This window comes from Diabrotica undecimpunctata, chromosome 10 (assembly GCF_040954645.1).
Source record: "Diabrotica undecimpunctata isolate CICGRU chromosome 10, icDiaUnde3, whole genome shotgun sequence".
Lineage (NCBI taxonomy): Eukaryota > Metazoa > Arthropoda > Insecta > Coleoptera > Chrysomelidae > Diabrotica > Diabrotica undecimpunctata.
Genome location: NC_092812.1, coordinates 78922965 through 78944269, shown reverse-complemented (window position 1 = coordinate 78944269; position 21305 = coordinate 78922965). Strand labels below are relative to the sequence as shown.

General features: G+C 32.2%; 1 protein-coding gene across 1 annotated transcript in view; it reads right to left on the bottom strand.

Annotated features, from left to right (window-relative positions):
- LOC140451778 (lachesin-like) overlaps nucleotides 1-21305 on the bottom strand; it is a 652628-nt gene that overhangs the window by 196792 nt on the left and 434531 nt on the right. Inside the window, exon 5 of the mRNA XM_072545633.1 lies at nucleotides 20391-20583. Coding sequence (XP_072401734.1) covers nucleotides 20391-20583 — 193 coding nt within the window. The remainder of the gene's footprint in view (nucleotides 1-20390; nucleotides 20584-21305) is intronic.

Below are 21305 nucleotides of genomic sequence, written 5' to 3'. Positions count from 1 at the left end.
CGACGTTTATTAATTGAACGGAATGATATTCGTGCTCTACGCATTAAATATTTGGACAAAATTAAATATTACAGAAGCTAAGGTGTCAATTCCAGCCTCACCAAACGCCACTGCTTTGTTTGGTGAGGCTTTACTGTTCCTAAAAATTTCCGCCACTACACTTGAAACATACTCTAATTATCTCTTAAACGGATGATCCAAATTGTACCAGAACTAGGGTACGCCTATTCTGTATTATGGAAATTTAAAATTTTCTGTCCACTTCATTCACTTTCTGTTCATTAGTTCATCTTCTACATTTACTATCCACTATCTTATCATGAAATAGTCTGCGAAGTATACTTCGTTTCCGTGTTAAATGGTTTTGGATTTATTTATGCCACTGCCTTTTATAATTTTTTCTAGTACTATATTGATTAGCAGTGTAAACAATGGGTTCATGTATGTAAACAATGTATTTCAGATTGTACCGTTGTATTTGGCTGCTTTTTAATCGATAAATAACACTTGTGCTTGTATGTTGTACTGATAACTGATAATCATTGATCAGGATGTATTCCTTGCCTTAAAGAGCCTACCTGGTAATCTCCTAAACTTTTCTCAATATTTATTTCTAAATCTTTTAAACTTAATACCTCGTGTCTTGCATCTACCAGTGATATTCTCCGGTAGTTTGATTATGTCTCCTTTTTTATTCTGTGTTTTTTTACCAAAAAATCTTTTCCACATTTTTTTTTCTCAGCCACAGTACCGTTTTCCACACAGTAGTTATTATCTCTTTAAATTTTTCTAATGTGGAAATTTCGAAATTCGTAATGAATGTAAATCATTATTAGTATAATTTTCTTCGTTAGGCAGATCATCATCATCGTCATCATCTAGCAGATTTTCGAAGCGCTCGTTCCATCTCTTACAAGTTTGATTTTCTTTCGTCTGACACACCGTTTTTATATGTTTAACATTTTTGTAAAAATGTTTTATTTTTATTTTTCTGTAGTTTTCATTGACACGTGTTACTTTATCCTACATGCACTTTGTACAATCTAATATTTTTCTTATCTCTGCTCCATATTCGCCATCAATCCATTGGTTTCTTTTAGATATTTTAGATTTTTGAAAATTTTAGGTAAGCATTTCTTTTTTGGTTTAATTTTCTTTAATAGTATCTCTCATTTTTATTCTGACTAGGTGACCTTGAAATTATTAGTCCCTGTCAGCACCTCTACATGTGGCCACATTCATTATTAAACTAATTACTTTTCTTCCATCACGATGTGATCAATTGGGTTTATCTCATTTGAGTCTTACTTTAGGTAAGCTTTTTTTTCTTACTCTTTCCGCTTTGGTACAGACTTTTTATGATTTTCTTTCTTTCGCTCAGAGCTTCTGAGGCTAAGTCTAAGACGTTTGCTTTAATTTTTGGCCAGCTTTCCTCGACTCCATCATATATAAATATATATATATATATATATATATATATATATATATATATATATATATATATATATATATATATATATACAAACAACCACAAATGAGATTATTTTATATTATCTCAGTTGAGATTATTATTTAAATAATCTCAACGACTAGTAAGTTGCACTGACGAATTGTAATATTTTGTACATATTTACATATTCTTTTTATCTATATTACAGCGTCTTGAAAAAGGCAAAAGAATAAAACAATTCCGAAAGCTAGACAAAAAATCAAAAGAGTGTTTCTTTAACATCCCGGTCAACCTTATGGCTGTAGCCCTAATAAACTGGTTGTTTATATATATATATATATAAATATATATATATATATATATATATATATATATATATATATATATATATATATATATATATATATATATATATATATATATCTGATGTAGTCGAGGAAAGCTGGCCAAAAAGTAAAGTTAGGAATTATTTTTCTAGAAATAATGCCATTCGCAGGCAAATACACCAATTTTATCATGATTCTCAACTACTATTTTTGTCATTTAACGTAATAATAACACTGCTTGGGGTAATTGCGGGGTAGATTAAGTAGCTCTGCGGTTACCACATCTGGTCCCAAGCCTAGATAGAATGTGGAGGGTGATTGAGAAGGCTAGGAACCTACCAATCGTAAAAACGAATACTGCTAAAAAAAACGAATGTCCAGCCTCGGAAGTGCATTGATACTATGAAGAACACTGCAAAAAATAAGGGTAAACATAAAATATTCAAAACCCAAATGAGAATTACTACATGGAATATCAGATTAGTCAACTAAAGGAACTAAGAAATAACCCAAGTGCTGAAAGATAAACATACATTTGAGCTCTACAGCAGATAGAAAAAAAGAAAAAAAACAATTAAAATTAGGGAAATACATACTAATCTACAGTAAAGTACAAAGAAAGCAGGGCTTAAGAAGGTGTAGCCTTACTAATACAACAAAGGTATCAAAATCATATCAAAGAGTATCAATACTTATCAGAAAGAATTGTAATACAAAAGATGAAAATGGAGAAGGAAGACCTAAAGATATTATTGTTCAGAGAGACGTGAACCTATGATGGTATTGTAATTCATCTATAATACATCCATTAAAAATAATCGACTTAAGATGCCTCTACTTAGCATATGTAGGTAGCGACCATAGCCGAATATTATGTAGAATAAGAGTCATCCTAAAATACCTACTTCACACCCAAGAGAGCAACGCCAACACAAACAAAAATCAGAGTTGAAGGACTACCTACGGAATCCACGGAATACTCATGGAGAAACAGAATATCAAAGAAGCTTATGGTAATGAAATATTAGAAAACGATAGCATCGAAAGAAGCTGTGAAAAACTCAAAAATAACATAATTAATGCAGCAACAAAATAACTTGGAGAGAAGAAATTAACGAACACTACCATATAAAAAAAACTAAATCGTTTCGAGATGAATTGAAGACAAAATGCGAAGAAAAGACGAAAGCCTCTTTACAATACATAACAGGTATACAACCACTGTAAATTTAGAGATGAAACGAATACTTTAATCAGTCAAATAAAAAGGAAGCACTGACAGAGCTTCTCAAAACAGATGGCATATGTCGTATCCTACAGAATATAAAAAGAAATATGGAGAATATGGAGAATAATCAGAACTATCAAAAATATTTACCAATAAAAGTAAAAGCAGAAGAAAAACTAACTGACCTAATTAAAGCTGGCAATGTGATAGCTCCCTGAAGACAGGGAGATTCACTGAGTCATCTATTGCTCAACGTGATCATGGATGAAATAATAAAAAAAAGGAAATACTAAAAAAGGATAGAAAATGGGAGAAAATTAACTAAAAATAATCTGCTATGGAAACGATGCAAAACTACTCTCTCAAAGTGAAGACAAATTACAACGTACGCTGTAATAATTTAATATAACCGCCAGGCAATTTTAGATGTTAATTTCCCCAAAAAAGACAAAACGCGTGGTGGTTATAACAGCAAATTAACTAAGATGTAAAGTAAATTGGAGCTGAACGATCAGTACGAAGACCATGAAAAAGATGGAGCGACAACTTAGTGGAGTCACATTGAAAAACAGATATAGTCATGTCTATATAAAAAGAAGAATAAAAGAAAAATATGATACGAAAATATCTATGAACAAAAGCTTTAAAAATATTGCTTATTCCCCATTACTCTACCTTGCCGTACTTTCCACAATTTACAGACAAACGCATTAAATTTTTCAGTAACTTACCAGTTAAAATTGCTCTAAAATTATAATATTGAAAGATGGTATTTGCTAATATTTAGAAAAATTTTTAAGTTTGTGCCATAAGAAAATATACTTAATTCGAAATAACCAATTTATCATTATTGTAGAATAAAGAGTTTTATTCGTTTATAAATAAAATAACGCTTCAATACCATAAATTTTCCGACAAGAACTTAATTTTGGAAATGAACATTAAGAAGTCGATTAGGAAAATGAGCGGAAACAACGATATATATGTCTCCGCGTTCATTGCTCCGACTTCAGCTTACTTCCAGTCTAGGCCCTTCCGTCCTGCAACACACTGAAAAAGAAAAGGGCGTTTTATCGCTGGTTGCAGTCGCGTGGAAAAATTTCAATTTGCGCCCATGTTCAACATTATTAATTTTCGAAATGATTTTTCTGCGGTATGGGCTCTCGTTCCATCAAATAGAACAGCCCATTGCAAGTGGCATTTATATCCGCCAGCACTTGAGAACCCAACTGAACATTTGTCTTTATTCTTCCAATTGGGTGAAGTGGTGGCCACCGGCAACACGAAAGCCAACTAAATTCATTCTCGTGCCGATGGGGCTGGACAGGGATTGTCTCTAGGTACAAAAATTAAAAATTAAAAATTAAAATGTGTTACGCATGGAACATGATTCAAGGTCAATTGCAAAATGTTCTACCGTGAGGTGTTATTTATATTTCCAGTTCACTATTTCTATTTGACAATGCTGTTATTGTCAATGCTTGATATGTTTTAAAACATAAGAGATATATGAAGTGAAAAATGATTTTCAATCTTTATGATTTTCAATTTTCACAAGACATGATGATAAATTAAAGTTTTTTTTTAATCAATTCATGTGCATGTTCTGGAATTATTAACGGCGACCTATAAGCATTGCGGTATAGCACAGATTTCTTGTTCTGAAAGCATTTTTCATTCAAAAGAAATACCAAAATCTAAGCGCACAGAAAAATTTTAAGGGGGGTGAGCAGCCATAAATCCACCCAAACTTTTAAGTACGTCCAAATCAAATGAATTTTGTGGCATCATTAGTTTAACACGTTATTTTTAAAACTTTTTTGCCTCTTATCACTTTTTCGAAAAACTAGTTTTTTCCTAGTTGCCCATAAAATTACAATTAGTTTCTACGGATACAATAATTACAAACAGTTCCATCAATAATAGTACATTTAATATTAGTGATCAATAATTTGAAGCTATCATTTATTGTGTGAATAAGATTAATATTAAAAATTTTGATATTACAATGGCCTACATATTCCAGGAAATGGCAGATATGCATTTAACTTTAGGTAAGTTGGATCTGATTAAATTATAATTTCAATAAACTATCCGGAATATCGTAGGTGAATGTCAAGGAAATAGTGCAGAAGCCGCAAGGCGTTATGCAGTAAAATACCCCAATCGAAATACAACCGATAGACGATTATTTCTGACCATTGATCGTCGTTTACGGGAAACGGGTATATTCGAACTGCAAGTTGCTGGCAATACTGGTCGTCACCATGGACCCATGGACTTTTGCTTTGGGGGTTTATGAAAGAGAAAGTGTATTCTGTAAAAATAGAGGACGAACAACAATTGAAGGTTAGAATAATTGAAGCTGCAAATAAATTTTGTCAGAAAAATATGATTTTTTAGCGCATTCGTTTTTCCTTATTAAAACTATACCCAATGTGTATTGAAGAAACTGAAGGTCATTTTGAACATTTATTGTAATATGATATTTATAGAGGTTATAGATATTTTTTGTACTTGTTAATTCATTTAAGCCATTTATTTAGTTGCACGTAATTTTTTAAAGGTTAATGAAAAGGGCCGTAACTCAATAAAAACTGTTTTGTGAAAAAAGTGATAACAGGCAAAAAATTTTTAAAAAATGTCTTAAACTAATGATGCCACAAAATTTATTTGATTTGAACGTATTCAAAAGTTTGGGGGTGCCAATATTGCAACTCCCGTCTAAGCGTACACCATATACTTGTGGAATGTAACCAGTACGCAGCAGCACGGATCAAACATGGTATCCACGGAAGTTTATGTGATATTTTAAATTCCAAAAACAATATGTCTAATGTGATAGAGTTCCTTAAAAACTGTAAATTATATCACCTGTTGTAATTGTATCATCTATCTATATTTTAATTTTGTATTCATCTGCTAGTTTTTTATTTTTCCTTTTTTTTTTTTAGATATCAATGTAACTTAATTTATTGTTTTCTGTAATACAGTTCCTCGTGTCAATGGCCACAGCAGCCGAGACATGTAATTTGAAATAAAAAAAAAAAAGTTTGGGGGGATTTAGAGCTGAACACCCCCCTTAAAATTTTTCTGTGCGCTTAGATGTTGTTGTTTCTTTTTTATGAAAAATGCTTTCAGAACAAGAAAGTAACGTGTCAATTTTTATTTTGTAACTTATTTGTGTACACTTTTGTACTAAGGTAAGTTGGATTCAATCAAATTATTTTTGTCCCCGGAATGCGTGATTTAATTTATGACATACCTTTTTGAAACACTCTGTATATGTATATAAATATATATATATATATATATATATATATGATATAGATATAGATATGATATATGATATAGATGAAAGTTTTTGTTGGGGGGTAAATATTGTCTTTATTCCTTTTGATTTACGAATTCTGTCGATTTTGTGACAAACTCAGTGACACCTTTGATGTAAGGAAGAAAAGCTTTCATATGATAAGGGGCTGAGTCCAGAACAAATCGTAGAGAGAACAAATCGTAGAATCCAAAATAGGATTTATGAACATTCCATGTTCGCATGTCCGATTCAATTTTAGTTCTAGGTCAAAACCATCTTCATACAGGTTACAAAATTGATTTTGAAAACTCCATACCCATAGCCCGCATCAGCTTCTATAAACCAAGAATTATTCGAGAAGCCATAGAAATCGAAAAAAGGCCAAATTGCCTAAATGAAAGAGATCACGGCATCCGGTTACCTTCGACATGGAGACCTCTTATAAAGAAAATATTGACCGCTCCACTCTCCAATCAAAATCCTGCCATCAGAAATGTTCGCCAAACCCTGCGGTAATCCCCACGCCAATCACCACGCTAACCCCCACGCCAACTTCCACACAAACCACGTCATAATCGACGGTATAAATGGACCTTACGCTGTTCCCAGTAGCAGTAATGCATTGATTAGTGATCAGTATGGTAGTGTCAGGGGGCTCGAGAAAATCATACCTCAGAATCTCTGAAGAAGACATTAAGAGAGGATGTTGAATGCTCGGCGCAGTGATAATCAACGCGGTTCAACCCTGAAAGCCTGTTGAGTTTAATATTATTTCTTGTAATAGTATTAATCTTAGCTTTACGTTTAAATATATGTCTAGTATAAAATTAGTATTTCTTGGGTTGAGGTTCAATAAGTAATATTAAATTTGGAACTAGATTTTATTGTCCATTGAAATCAATGTTTCGGCAGGAAACCCTTGCCTTTGTCAAGATTCTAAAATGTACAAGATTAGGAACAAAAAGTTATTGTAAAATATATAAAAAACTTACCAAAACGTAAATCGGGACACAATGAATTGACTGAAATAAAATTGATATCTGATATCTCATGGTTTACCTTCATTAGTATATAATTATTTTTATATGGGCGTATCGTTGGTGTTTTCGAAAAAGGTAAAGTGGAGATATGTTATGACTTTAGGAGTTTTTTATGGTGTTATATTTATTATTATTTAAATCAGATTGAAATATATTTTATTTAGGTTCTGTGTATCTTTTTTGTCATTGGTTGGTATTGGCGTTGGTATTTCTTTTTATTTCTATTGATTCGGATATCTCCCTCTTCTTTTTGTTCTGTTCGGTTTTTAAAATTTTGGTGTTTTCGAAGAAATTTATGCTTCTTCTCATTTTCATATTTTGTGAGCGCAATGACGTTGTTCTTGTCATATTTGCGAGAATGAATTCTGGATTGAAAAAGTTGACTGGTTTGCCCCATAAAGACACCTTCGCAGTCGATACATCGTATCTCGTAAACTACATGGGATTTTTTGAATTTTGGAGATGTTTTTAGTTTAGTGAAATATTTATTTAAAAGGTTGTTGCCTTTGTAAACCACTGTTATGTTTTGTTTGGCTAAAAGATTTATTAGTTGTTCGGATAAGCCTTTTCTATAAGAGTTGTATACGTAGTCTTGATACTGTTGGGTTTATTGTTATTTGTATGGTTGTTCAAATCAAGACTTAATAAATATTACTATAGCTGTATGAAGAGTTGGAAACACCCGAGGAGATGAAAAGTTTATACGTAATTGCTAAAGCAAAAGAAAAGTCATGGAAGTGCTGGACTCACGTGTGGCAGATTGTGACAGATGATACGAGTACTTTAAAAAATGCTAAATGAAAAACACCAGAGGAGAGATAGAGATTACGGAACCCTAAACGAGGATAAAGAAAGATGAGGTTGTTAAACCTTTAAATAGGATGAAGAATGGTAAGGCAGTAGGATCTGGTGGAATACCTGTGAAAGTTTGAAAAGCGCTAGGAGAGGAAGGGGTTGATGTGTTATAGCAAAATATGACTAGGATATATAAAAGGTATGGACTACATACAAAAAAATCGTATACTCTATTAGGTGGTACAGAAAGCTCTAAAGTTAAGCTCTGTTAAAAATTATTATAAATGATATTTTTATATCTATATTATATTAAAATAATATAAAATAAATAACTAATAAACATATAAATTATTTCTCAGTGACTACATATATATTTCGTAACCCTTTCCTACGGACTATATAGATAGTATACATTTCCACCGAGTTGGATTGTTTCCAAACTTTACAATTAAAGTTGGATGATGTTTTTTATCAAGAGTTTGGAAAATGTGTATCAACAGATGGTGTCCTTTCATTCCATAGGTTTAAAGATATGCTAACCAAACATGCTTTAATTCAAAAGATTTTATCGAAAATGTATGTTATGCTAAGTAAATTTAAGTTTATAGCTCTTATTTATGGATTTAATGCTAATATAGTAAATGTGTTATTATAAAAACTATAATTCAAAAGAAAATATATACTAAGATTTTAGTTTAGTTTTCCTTTATTACCTTTTGAATAGTATATGTGTAGAAATATTTAAAAAAATATGTGTAGAAATTTAAATAAACTGGCAAATAACATAAATAAACAAACAGTCAGTAAACTTGTTAAAATAACTCAACTGTGTATAATTCTAGTAATGTTTTAAACGACTCCTTAAAACCAAAACTACTAAAAATCATTTCTAATTTAAAACAATAAGAGCTAAATATAGATTTATTGTTAAAAAAAGCAAGCAAGTGTCATGGCAAAAGTTTTTTTAGAAATCAATAGATCTACTCCAATTGGTCAAATCTGGAACATGATTAGAATTATATCTGGAAAAAATTCACATCACACATAAAAGACAATCAGACATTTACGTCCGAATGCAATATATCTGAAATAATGGCAAATCAATATTGTACCGCTTCTAGTAATAAAAGCTATTCAATAGAATTTTTAAATAAGAAACGATTCGAAGAAAATAAAGGAATACCATTAATCAATGACACTTCACCAATAAACAATCCTATAAGTTTTACTGAACGTATTAAAACTCTTAAATCCGTTAGAAATACTAGTCCAGAACTAGATAACATACCTGTGCTTTTTCTACAGAACCTACCCTTAGTAGACCAAGAACTATTATTGCAACTTTTCAATTTTATATGAATCAATAAGGTATTCCCACAAATATGGCAATCGTCAATCATAGTTCCCATATACAAACCAGGTAAACCTAAATATGAAGCACAATCCTAAGACCAATCTCTCTCCCGAATACAATGTGCAAGTGGCTAGAAAAGTTCATTGCCAATCGACTCATGTGGTATATATTGAATATAATTGGATTTATAAAAAAAAGATCAACATTAGATAACTTAATATCATTGGAATCAGAAATTCACGAAGCATTTATAAGCAATCCAGAATGTTTAGCCATATGCGCCAGAATGTTCTTTGTTGTACAAAATGCTTTTGATACAGTATGGCGCTATGATATTTTAACTACACTTCACAATTGGAAGATTCACGGTAACATGTTTGCTTTTATTTTAAACTTTCTACGGCAACGATATTTTCAAGTTTGAATCAATAACCATTTGTCTGAATCTAAATTACAGAAAAATGGAAGTCCACAGGGCTCGAATCTAAGCGTAGCACAATTTTTAATTGCTATTAACAATACTGTGTCGTACTGCAATAGCACAATTAAAACTTTTTAGTACGCTGATGATCTGGTAATTCTAGCAAGAAATAAAAACATATTATCTGCTCATAATTGTATTGCTGCAGCTCTTGAGTCGATAGAATCGTGGTCTAACAATACTGGGCTCCAGTTTTTCACCACAAAAATAAAAGCTATACATTTTTCACGAAAATCAAATCCACAAAAGCTCCCAAATCTATTTTTATACAATTCTCCTATAGAATATACAAAAGAAATAAAAAATTCCTAGGGATGCAACTGGACTCAAAATTAAACTGGACAAGTCATATACACTCGCTAAGACTATCGTGCCAAATTGGACTAAACATTATGAAATCTGTATCACATAAAAATTGGGGAGCAGATTTTCCAACTCTAGTAAATTTATATAGAACTTTAATTAGATAAAAACTGGACTACGGATGTGTTGTGTTTAACTCCGCGAACCAAGCATTGCTCAAAACTTTGGATACTCCTCAGAGTTCAGCCGTTAGACTTGCTCTTGGAGCATATTGCACCAGTCATGTGGACAGTCTACTCTGTGAAGCTGGAGAGTCACCCTTAAACCCAAGAAGAAAATACTTAACTCTATCGTATGACTCAAATATAAAATCTCACCAAAAAATCCAGCTCTCTATCATGATGTCACTAACAGGTTCCAGGAAGTCTATAAAAAAAAAGGTCCTGTACCTTTCTATGAATAAGCTAATAGATACTTATTAAATTTTAATATTAAACTACCTCCCATTTATTCTACCTGTGAAATAAATTTATATTTTCCCTCTCCGCTTTATAACCTTAAACTTACTGCATATAACAAAAATAACGTAATACCCAATTCTTTTAAAACTCACTTTCTCCATGTTCTCACACAGTACAAAAATTACAATCTTATATACACGGACGCATTCAAGACCATAAATGAAGTAGGAACAGGCTTTGTGATATCACATGAATATTCCATTTATCAATTGTCTCCCGAGAGAAGTATTTTTACAGCAGAACTATTTGCCATAATTAAGGCCCTATCCTTTATTCTAGAAAAAAAAACTTCCTAAATCTCTTATAATATCTGATTCACTTAGTTGTCTGACATCAATTTCTCAGATTTATCCCTCTCATCCAACATTACAGCAGATTCAGTTAATTTTATACCTTATAGACCAAAACAATTTGACAGTAGAGTTCCTGTGGGTACCGTCACACGTTAGAATAGATGGTAACGATAGTCTAGCTAGGTCCGAAGTAACCAGTACAGCCGCAGCAGTGGAAAATCTAACGGTGCCTTTAGACTTAAAACCTTACTTAAAAGCAAAATTGCATGATGTTTGGTAAATCCAATAGAATAGAAGCACCACTAAATTGATAGAAATAAAATCTTCCGTCCTTCCACGGAACTTCTGGCCTTCAAAGCGACAGAATCAAGTCCTAATAACACGTCTCAGATTAGGACACACTTCTACAATACATGCATACTTGTTATTACTTTTTACTTTTATTATTCATCCGCATTATCCTTTTCCATTTGTTTTAAACGTTTCAACGTTTGGCATTCCTTTCCCCAGGTAGCTGTAGCTTCCTCCGTGGTTGGTATTAGTTGTTGCCCTGGAAACCATCAGGGTCTTCTAACTCTAATGCCACAAATTGGTTGCATTGCTCCTATAGTGATCCTTTCCCAAGTTAATATGCTCCTTTTGTAACTTGGCTGCACCGTACTAAAGACGACCAATAGTCAGAAATACGTATGTTCGGTTGAACTTCCATCGATATACCATTTTTGGTTTTCTGTTTTGCGAGACATGCCATTACTTTTTACTTTTATTATTCATATTATTTTATTTATATATTTATATATATATATATATATATATATATATATATATATATATATATATATATATATATATATATATATATACGTTTTCACATGTATGACTTCGCTGTTTTCACTACTTTTCGTTATTCTTCTCCCTTTGATTTTCCTTCCTATATTTCTAATTTACATACTCCTTAAGTCTTCTTCCACTTGTTGTCTCCATCTCAGTTTAGATCTTCTTGTGGTGATTTTACCTGGTGGTATCCATTATGGTTATAACTCTTAACGGTTTGTTCTTCTCTTGTCTCATTATGTGTTCTTACCATCTAATTATCTGTGCTTTTATTGCTCTAACTACGTTTTCTTGACTTGGTTGTTGTATTTCGTGATTTATTCATTGTCTTGCATCCTCTTCGTTTTCCCCCTTTGGTTCCAGTATTTTTCTCATAATCTTCCTCTCAAAAACTTTCAGTTGCTCTTTTTGTTTTCTATTAATGTAAATGTCTCTGCAGCATATACTACAATTGGTCTTATGGCCGTTTTGTAGATTTTCATTTTTGTGTTTCGGCTTATTTACTTGACTTATTTTTTTTTATACAACGCAGTATTTTCCGCTTGAATTCTTCTTTGAACGTTTCGATCTCTTCGAAATTGTGTGCGTATATTTTCATTTCTGTCATTCATGTCTTATTTTTCTTGCTTATGTTCATGTTGTTTTTATTTATTTCCAATCCTATCAGTTTGGCTTCGTTTTCTATTTCTTGGAAGGTTTTCTTAACTTCCTCTTTTATCTGTTGCTACTATGGTTCTATCGTCCGCATTACCAACTAAACGATTTCGAATTATCGCCACGAAAAGAGGCAAAATGCCCTCACTCCCAAAATTCAATTTACTTCCATTTTTTACGTTCTATGTGATTAAAAAATAGGACTCAGCATAATTTAAAGCCGCCACTTCTCCCCTTACTTCCTACCGTCAAAAACGTAATTTTTTCGTTGTTTTTCAGTAGGTAAAAAAAATTTAAAAATTGCAAAAAAATTTAGACGCATATTTAAGGTTTTTACAAAACTTAGACTCATAGGATTTGTGCACTTAATCAAAAAGTATATTTATGATTTTTTTAGATTTTCCCGTCAGGTACGCTATCTTCAAAAACCCAAAAAACTGTTTTTTAGGGGTTTTTTTTATAGGTTATATAATATAATATAAAACTGAGTCCTTTTGAACATTGAAAATTGCGCCAAACACCGTTAAATCCCCAAAAAATAATATTTTTGAGGATTTTTAAAAGTTTTTGTAAGTATTTGCGGGGTTAAATATTTTTATCCTTACGTTTTATGTGACAGCGATGTAAAATAAGAGCTATTTTAGCCCGCCACCCTCTTCCCCTGCCGCTGAGTCTCATTTTTTATTTACATCTGACGTAAAAAAATAAAAAAATATGTTTTGTTAAATATAATTAAGTTAATATAATTAAATATAATATAATTAAGTTTGTATCGATCTCAAAAAATATGATTAACCCCGTAAAAATCATTCAATCAAAACACTAAAAAAGATGTTTTTTTTGGGGTTTAGAGGTGTTTCGCCCAATTTTTAAATATCCTCTAAAGGACACAGTTACTTCAAATTATATATAAACTATAAAAAAGTCCTGATTTAATCTATTTTGAAACTGGAGAAAATCCCCAAAAACCCCTAAAAAAATATAGTTTTGACTAAATATACAAAATAGAAAAAACTAGACCTGCAGCCATCTCCAAACAAAACTTATACACTGTTCTGAAAAAAAAGCATTTTTAGGATATGCTCAACCTATGGGTCTAGAAAAATACACAAGTTTTGTAAAAGTCTTAACTTCACCTGTGAATTTTTTTGTAATTTTTAGTTAATTGCAGCCCACTGAAAAAAAAAACGGAAAAATTAATCCCACTTGTAGGGGAATGGAGGGGTTGAGGTTTTGAGGTTTTAAATTAGGCTGGATCCTATTTTTTATCACACAGAACATAAAAAAATAAAAAAATGAAGTCTGGAAGTGAGGGCATTTTGCCTATCTTAACGGAGAACGCGCTTTGTATAAGACAACTAAAATATCAATTATTATTACTTTAAGGGGCATAGCTCATAACAAATATTCCATAAACAGACAAACTTGTTAATAAATAACGTAAACAATAAATGCATATATTAGTAGTGGCTAAGAAATATATATCACTACTTTAGAATTTTTATTTTGTGTTTACAGTGAGGGCCAAAATTATGGAACAAATTTGTTTTTAGAGAATAGGCTACTTTAAAGACAAATTCCAACCAAAGCGATTTTTATTTTTAAATTATGATTTTTTGTCATCATCATACTAGTGACATTATCCATGTGGACGTGGTGACGTAATCGATGATTTTAGAATAAATATGAGAATGAGAATAGGGCTCGTGTGCTAGCTCATTTGAAAGGTTATTCAAATCTCTCTTCAGTGATACACTAACATATTTATTTATATAGGGTTGCCCACAAAATATTTAATTTTTGAATCAAATTTACTTACGCAACAAGAACTGTGTATATAAGTTATTTAATACAAAATACATTTTACTGTTGTCAGAAAATAGAAAAAATGTTAATTTGACAAATAAAATTGCTTTTCGCTTAAATTAAATATTCCAATTATCACCCACCTGCCTCTTGGCAGTAACTGAACAGACGACGATAATGATCTTAAACATTGCGTATCATTTCTGGAGTAATATTACGAATTTCAAGTTTAATTCTTTTTCTTCTTCTCCTTCTTCGCGCGACTAGGATTACTCCTGTTTGTCTGCCTCTTATTCTGTTTTAGTCGTTGTTGACTGTACATTATCTTTCCACCTTTTTGGCGGCCTTCCAACGGGTCTTCTGCTACACGACTTGTTTTTACAGATGTTCGCTAATCTATCTGGTCCCATTCTATTTACTCCCAGTTTAATTTTATTTTTTAAATCTTGTAAATTTTGTGGTCGTTCGGCAATCTAGATCCTCTTCATTGATTTCTTAAAATGTATTGAAAAATAGGAAATACATTAGTCCATAATTTATCTACTATTAAAACACTTAAAGAAGTTTATAAGTCAATGTTTAGTACTGCTGTTTTTCTACGACGACGACGACGACGACAATCTTGTTGAATATTGTATAATGGGAAACATTGTGTAACACGTAATAGTAAAAATCAAGTGGAGCAATATCTGGAGATCTTGAGGGCTACTCTATTGTTCCCCTCTTCCAATCCCTCTCCTAGGAAAACATCCGTTAAAACATAACGAAAATTATTTTTAAGGCCGGGTATAAGCTCACTTTGTAAAAAACTAAGATATCTTAATACCCCGTTAGAAGCTCATTAAAGAAAAAAACATATAATTGTAGGTATCCTCGATTATATCTGCCCACAAGTTTAGTTTTGAGGTGAGTCATTAAATTCGGATTTTTTTTCCAATATATACAGTTTGGCCAACTTATTGTTCCATGTAAACAGAAATTTACATCATCAGGAAATAGGATTTGACGAATGAAGCGGGAATTTTAATTACATAAATCTTTTTATTTGGATGATATTTGTCTTTTTATAATAAACATGAAAAAGACCTCTTAGAAATATTTGTATCCGCTGCAGTTTGCCTTAAATGAATGTATTTTATGCGATATATAAACTTTACTCGATTATGCTGGTTTAGAGCTACTTCAAAATGAGATTAAGCTAGTAACAAAGACTGTAACATCTGCAAATATTGTCAATAATCAATCCTCATCAAATTGATAATGGTTACCTAGTTCTGGTTTTTTTTTTCAATAGGTTGATATTTGATAATACTCTGCAGAAATGTGGTAGGGTACCATCATTTTCATCTTCTTTAGCGTATGTAGAGTGGATAGATAGATATAACATTTACACACTGAACGTTTATGTTAAATCAGCCATGTTGAACGGAAATAGAAAAATAAAATATCAAAGAAAATCATAAGACAGATACCAGTGGGAAAAAGTGTACTGGTCAATTGAAACAAGATTATGAAACCCTAAAAATTAGCAACTGGAAAGCAAAAGTAAAAAGGAGATCAGCATAGAGGAAAATTCTGGAAAAAGCCAAAACATGTAAAAATTAGTTGTCAATTTAACCATATAATGATATTTTTTGTAGTTATCCGATTACTTTAAGATCTTTTTATACGATTATAATTTGCTAAGTGTTATCAGTTGCTCTAATTTTAATTTTGTAAACAAAGCTGAAGGGAATTGATAAAATCTTTTAATTGGCTACTTTAAGAAGTAATTTGTAATAAAAATGCCTTGCTAAATTATATACTTACCTAGTATTTACCTTGTTATTTATTTTAAAGTCTATCGCCGATACGGACATCCTTCGAAATTTTCCAACCTTTAAAATACCGTCTACTGATTTTAATCAAAAGCATCTGTTTTATCCTTTTATTTGAAGTATTTGTCTCCGCGTTTATTATTTTTGTTTTATTTGAGTTGAATTACTTTTCGATTTCAGAAACCACTTGCATTTATTCTTTATTTCTTTAGAGCATATTGAGTTCGGGCCATTTGCAGTGATTCGTAAGTGGATCAGAGATGAAAGGAAATATATAATTTTCCTTTAATGGAAATAAACTTAACATTTACCTTTAGAAGAAATTATAAAAATCACAAAATATAAGCCAATATTCTTATTGAAAATAGTTAATTTACAAAAGAAAAAAAAATATGAAACTGCAACGATTTGAGAAAATTGATAAGAGAAAATATTTTTTAAATTAAGTAGGCAAGCATAGCAGGACATATCATACAGGCTGCTAACTTTAAAAACCCAAATTGTGCACGAATAAAACTACAAACGAAAATGACTACCCTTAAGCGGAACTACATCGATAATTAAATTTTTCAAATTACATGAGAGACTTTTCTGTCAGATTATGAGTTACATACTCCCGATAGTGATTGCAAGATCTTGCCGTGGGTTCGATGACTTAAGCTGGCTTTATATAGGGCTGAAGTCTGGTGCAGGAGATGGAACAAGTATGTGTGTGTGACAATGAATGGGATATCTGTTGAATAAATGTATTCCCTATAAACAAGCTAGGCCTGGTGAATGGGCAGATGAACGGCTGTGAAAGGACCTCGCTAAGGTAGTTCTTGTCACCACTTAGATCTCTGGACTACCTGGGAATATCTCCTTTACAGTAGAGAGACTAAGTATGGATGAACTGCCTTAGTGAATTAAAAAAAGTCCACCCAAGTTAACGATACCAGGATCCATAGCGTGACGAATGGTGTTGGCCCCCTGCAATGAAATCTCAAGACTAAATTAGTGTCCAGATTGACGTTTTGTTGCGCGAGAGACAGCCATCTACAGAAACCTGCCTGGTATAAACCGTGTCTATTACGTCATAAAACGAACATAGATGTGGCGGCTCCTCGCCTTAACCAGCCGGCCAAGTGGAAGGGAACTACAGTAAAAATCGTTCCAATTTTAAGGTGAAACAGCATATTCCAAAGAATGAATAGGGGGTACCTTAATACTATTATGTGAACTCTAGGGCACCTGGCAAACCCCTGTTTTAATAGTCTTCCTGTAGCACGCAAAGCTCTACTGCAAGTGACATTTAGTTTCCTAATGTCTCGTGGGAATCTGTATGGAATCCTATAATAAAGAAAAAGAAGGAATATTCAACTTCGAAAGATCGGACACTGAAATGGAGGTTCGCGACCCTCATGTAAAAGTCAAAATCAATAATGAAAAAGCTGAGGAGGAGCTACTTTTAACTAGTGGCGAAAGCTTAGGCCCTTACGTCTTCTACATGGGAAAAAAAGGATAAAGCTATTTGGTACCACAAGAAAAAGGTTTAAATACAGATGCAAATAAAGCGGGTTTAGCTAAATGGCGAAAGGTGTTAAAGTGGAAATTTCACCCTCGGAATTCCCACGTCATCTCCTTACAACGGAACAATTAGAGGCCGTAAGATAGTTGATTCTCGATAAGATTCTAAAATACCAAAAACAAAAAAGCGAAAAGCTAACTTTTTAAGTGCTTAAAACAGACCTGGCTAGCAATCTTTGATGTGCGCCGACAAAGCCACCTTGCAGTGGTTAAAGAGATACAGCCACGGGAGGGTGCCACACTGAGACATAGAGGGAGCAGAAATTCCTCACACTGAAGCCTTTATGGCGCACCAGCATACGTAAACTTGCGTTCCAGCTCGTGGTGAAAAATGGTATATCATATCCGTTTTAGAACAACCATGCAATAAAGGCGTGTATTGACGTGTTTATAAATCGGAATCCTAAATTATCGTTCATATTGCCAGAGCCGACAAGTATAGCGAGATGTGCAGCCTTTAATAGACGAAAAGTTGGAGAGTTTTTCGGAAATGTATGAAAAATATAATTTCTTACAAAACCCAACCAGCATATCTAACAAAGATGAGTTTGGTGTAAAACATCATCTTCTAAGCCACCAAGGCTCATTTCAGTAAAAGGAAAACACAAGTGGGAGTAGTAAGTTATGCTAAGACAGGTGAAGTGACCACAATAATTTGTTACATCAATGGCAAGTTTTATTTCGTTAGCCTCCATTTTCGGAAAGAGGAAGAAAGTAGGAGAGAGAATATTGGGCTCTGGACCAGTTGGTAGCGCCGCTTGGTGCAGTTATTCTGGGTGGATCACGGAAGACATCATTCATGAATGACTGAAGTTCTTTATTAAAATAGTTGGATCACCCAAACAGCACCATGTGTTTTTAATTTTCTATAACCACAGTTCGCATACTGATACAAATCTTGCTAAAAAGCTAATGACAGGAACATCTATAGGAAGAAGAAGCAGAGGCTGACCGCGAATTAAGTGATTAGATAGAGTTGCGACCGACTTAGGGATGCTAGAGATCAGAAGATGGCAACACGTTGCCAGAAACCGAACAGAATGACAACTAATTATACAGCAGGATCCACAGAGGATTGTCCAGCCAAAGATGACAATGATGATAACCGCAGTTTGAATTTAAAATTGAACAATATTATTCTCGCCTAGAGGCGAACAATACACGACATCACGATGACGTGAAAATTTTCCGAAAATGAAACATTGTCCTTGCTACTGGTACCAATATTTTTGTACGGCATTAAGTCGCAGGTCATTACCTATTACCATTACCTAAGTTATAAATCTTGTACAAATATGTATGACCAAAATGCCCCCCTCCTTTAGTGGTAAGTTTACCTTACCTATGTAGTCTCCTGTACGGATAAAAATTGACGGCATAGTTACTAAAGTTGTTATTACCTATTATACTATCGATTTATATGCGATTTATGCTGAATCAAATGACCCCTTAAAAATGTCCCATACTATGCACTATAGAGTTGCTGAAGAAATTAGAATAAACTTTTCTCTTGTCAATAATTTAATTTTTATTGTTAAAAAATATTTGTTAAGATGCCATTAAGAGTTCAGCTGTACAAACACATCTTCTCTACAAACACGGCTTCTTAATACACCACTTCCACCACAACCAATAATTACAAGATAAGGAACCTGGTTAGAGTCTTTATTTTGTAAGCCAATGCTTTAAAGACATTAAAAGGTTTATTTTTGAATTTATTGATGATTTTACCTGAAACACCCAATTAATTACAAAAACCGCAAAGTTCGCGTTCAGAAATTGTTGAAATTTTATGATGATAACAATCTAGCCATTTCTTCTGCTCAACGAACATTTAAAAATATAATCGTTCAACAATAAATTCATTTTCTGAAACCAAATTATGATTTTGTACCTGAAACACTCAATCAATTACAAAAACCGCAAAGTTCGCGTTCAGAAAGTGTTGCTTTAGTAGAAACATTTATTTCTTCTTGTCTAAACGTTAAGAGAACAATTGCAGCACAAAATTTATAAAAATTAAATAATACCGTTGACAAAATGTAGGATTTTCTTTCGTCAAGTGGCAAATATTTTCGGAAGAACCCATTGTGGACCAATGCCTCTTAGCAAACCTAAAATATGCTCCTATCACATCAGTTAATCTCGAAAGAAGTTGTTCTATTTATTTCTATAAATGTTTAAGAAATATTTAATTGTCTATCTTTTTTCTGGGAAATCCGAAGTATAGAAAGTACAATTATTGTAAGTTTTGGGTTTAGTTATTTATTTTGAAATTATAGTGTTTACGTTTGAATATGCATATTTAAGTCTGATTATAACATATTAGACACAACTTGGTGGAGATCGATTGGTAAAAAAGACAGTTTAAGCTCGACAGAAGTTTTTATAATTTTATTTGTGACTGTGGAATTTTCCAATTTCAAAAACTTTTTCGTTTATATTTACTTCGTTAGATAATAGATAATAGAATATATTTTATATTATTTTAGTTAATATGACAACACGTATGTTTGTCATAAGAATTCCTAATTCAAGTTTTTATTTAATTATCATAGTGACATACTGTAAAGTACAGGTTTTTAAATTATGAAAGGTAAAATTCTCACCTTGTTTGTCTCTGCCTTCGTGCCGTAAGATAATATTACTGCCATCCTCTCTTCTCCAAGCAACTGTCGGTTCCGGCACTCCAGTGGCTTTACATTTGAGCCGGATTGTGCCCCCTTCGACAGCTTCAGTCACGTCGTTAGGTTCGTTGTCTGACAATATGTCTGGCGATATTACTACTTCCAAATTACCCATCTGAAAAATAAAGGAGGTAAGAATAAAATATTACCCTGAATAACTGAAGTAAGCTAACAGAAAATTGTTTTAGGGGAATTTAAGCTTTTATAATACTAGTAAAAAGAGAAAACTGTAAATTGCCTTTGTGTCTTCTAATTTATGTTAAAGTATACTATGGCTGTACTAAAATAAGCATGTAAAATAAAATGAAATGAAAAAGCGGTACTTAATAAAATTAAATATTTTTAAAAGTCTTATAGAATCAGCAGTTGTTAAAATAGAGAAAGCATAGTATCGAACCAACGAATATACATATATATATATATATATATATATATATATATATATATATATATATATATATATATATATATATATGTATATATTGTAACTAAGATAAGACACGAAATTACAAAAATTTACAGCTTGATAGTAGCCGAGTCATTGTGCTAAATGACGTAAAAATTATGGTTTTAAATTGCCAATGTAAAGTTTGGTTAGCATGTTTGTAACAAATATTTTCGGATAAATTAAGTAAAAATGGTTACGTAGTCAATAACTAATTAATGTTTATTGATATGGAAGATTGTCGATCGAAATTATCGTAAAATCGTACCGAGTTATTCTTGAGCCACCTTTCTAGAGGTTAACAAAAATTATCAGAGGAGTTTTCTTTAAATATCTCAAATAAAACTTAAAAACAAATTTTATTACATGTTCTCAATCAAGAAATAATAGCC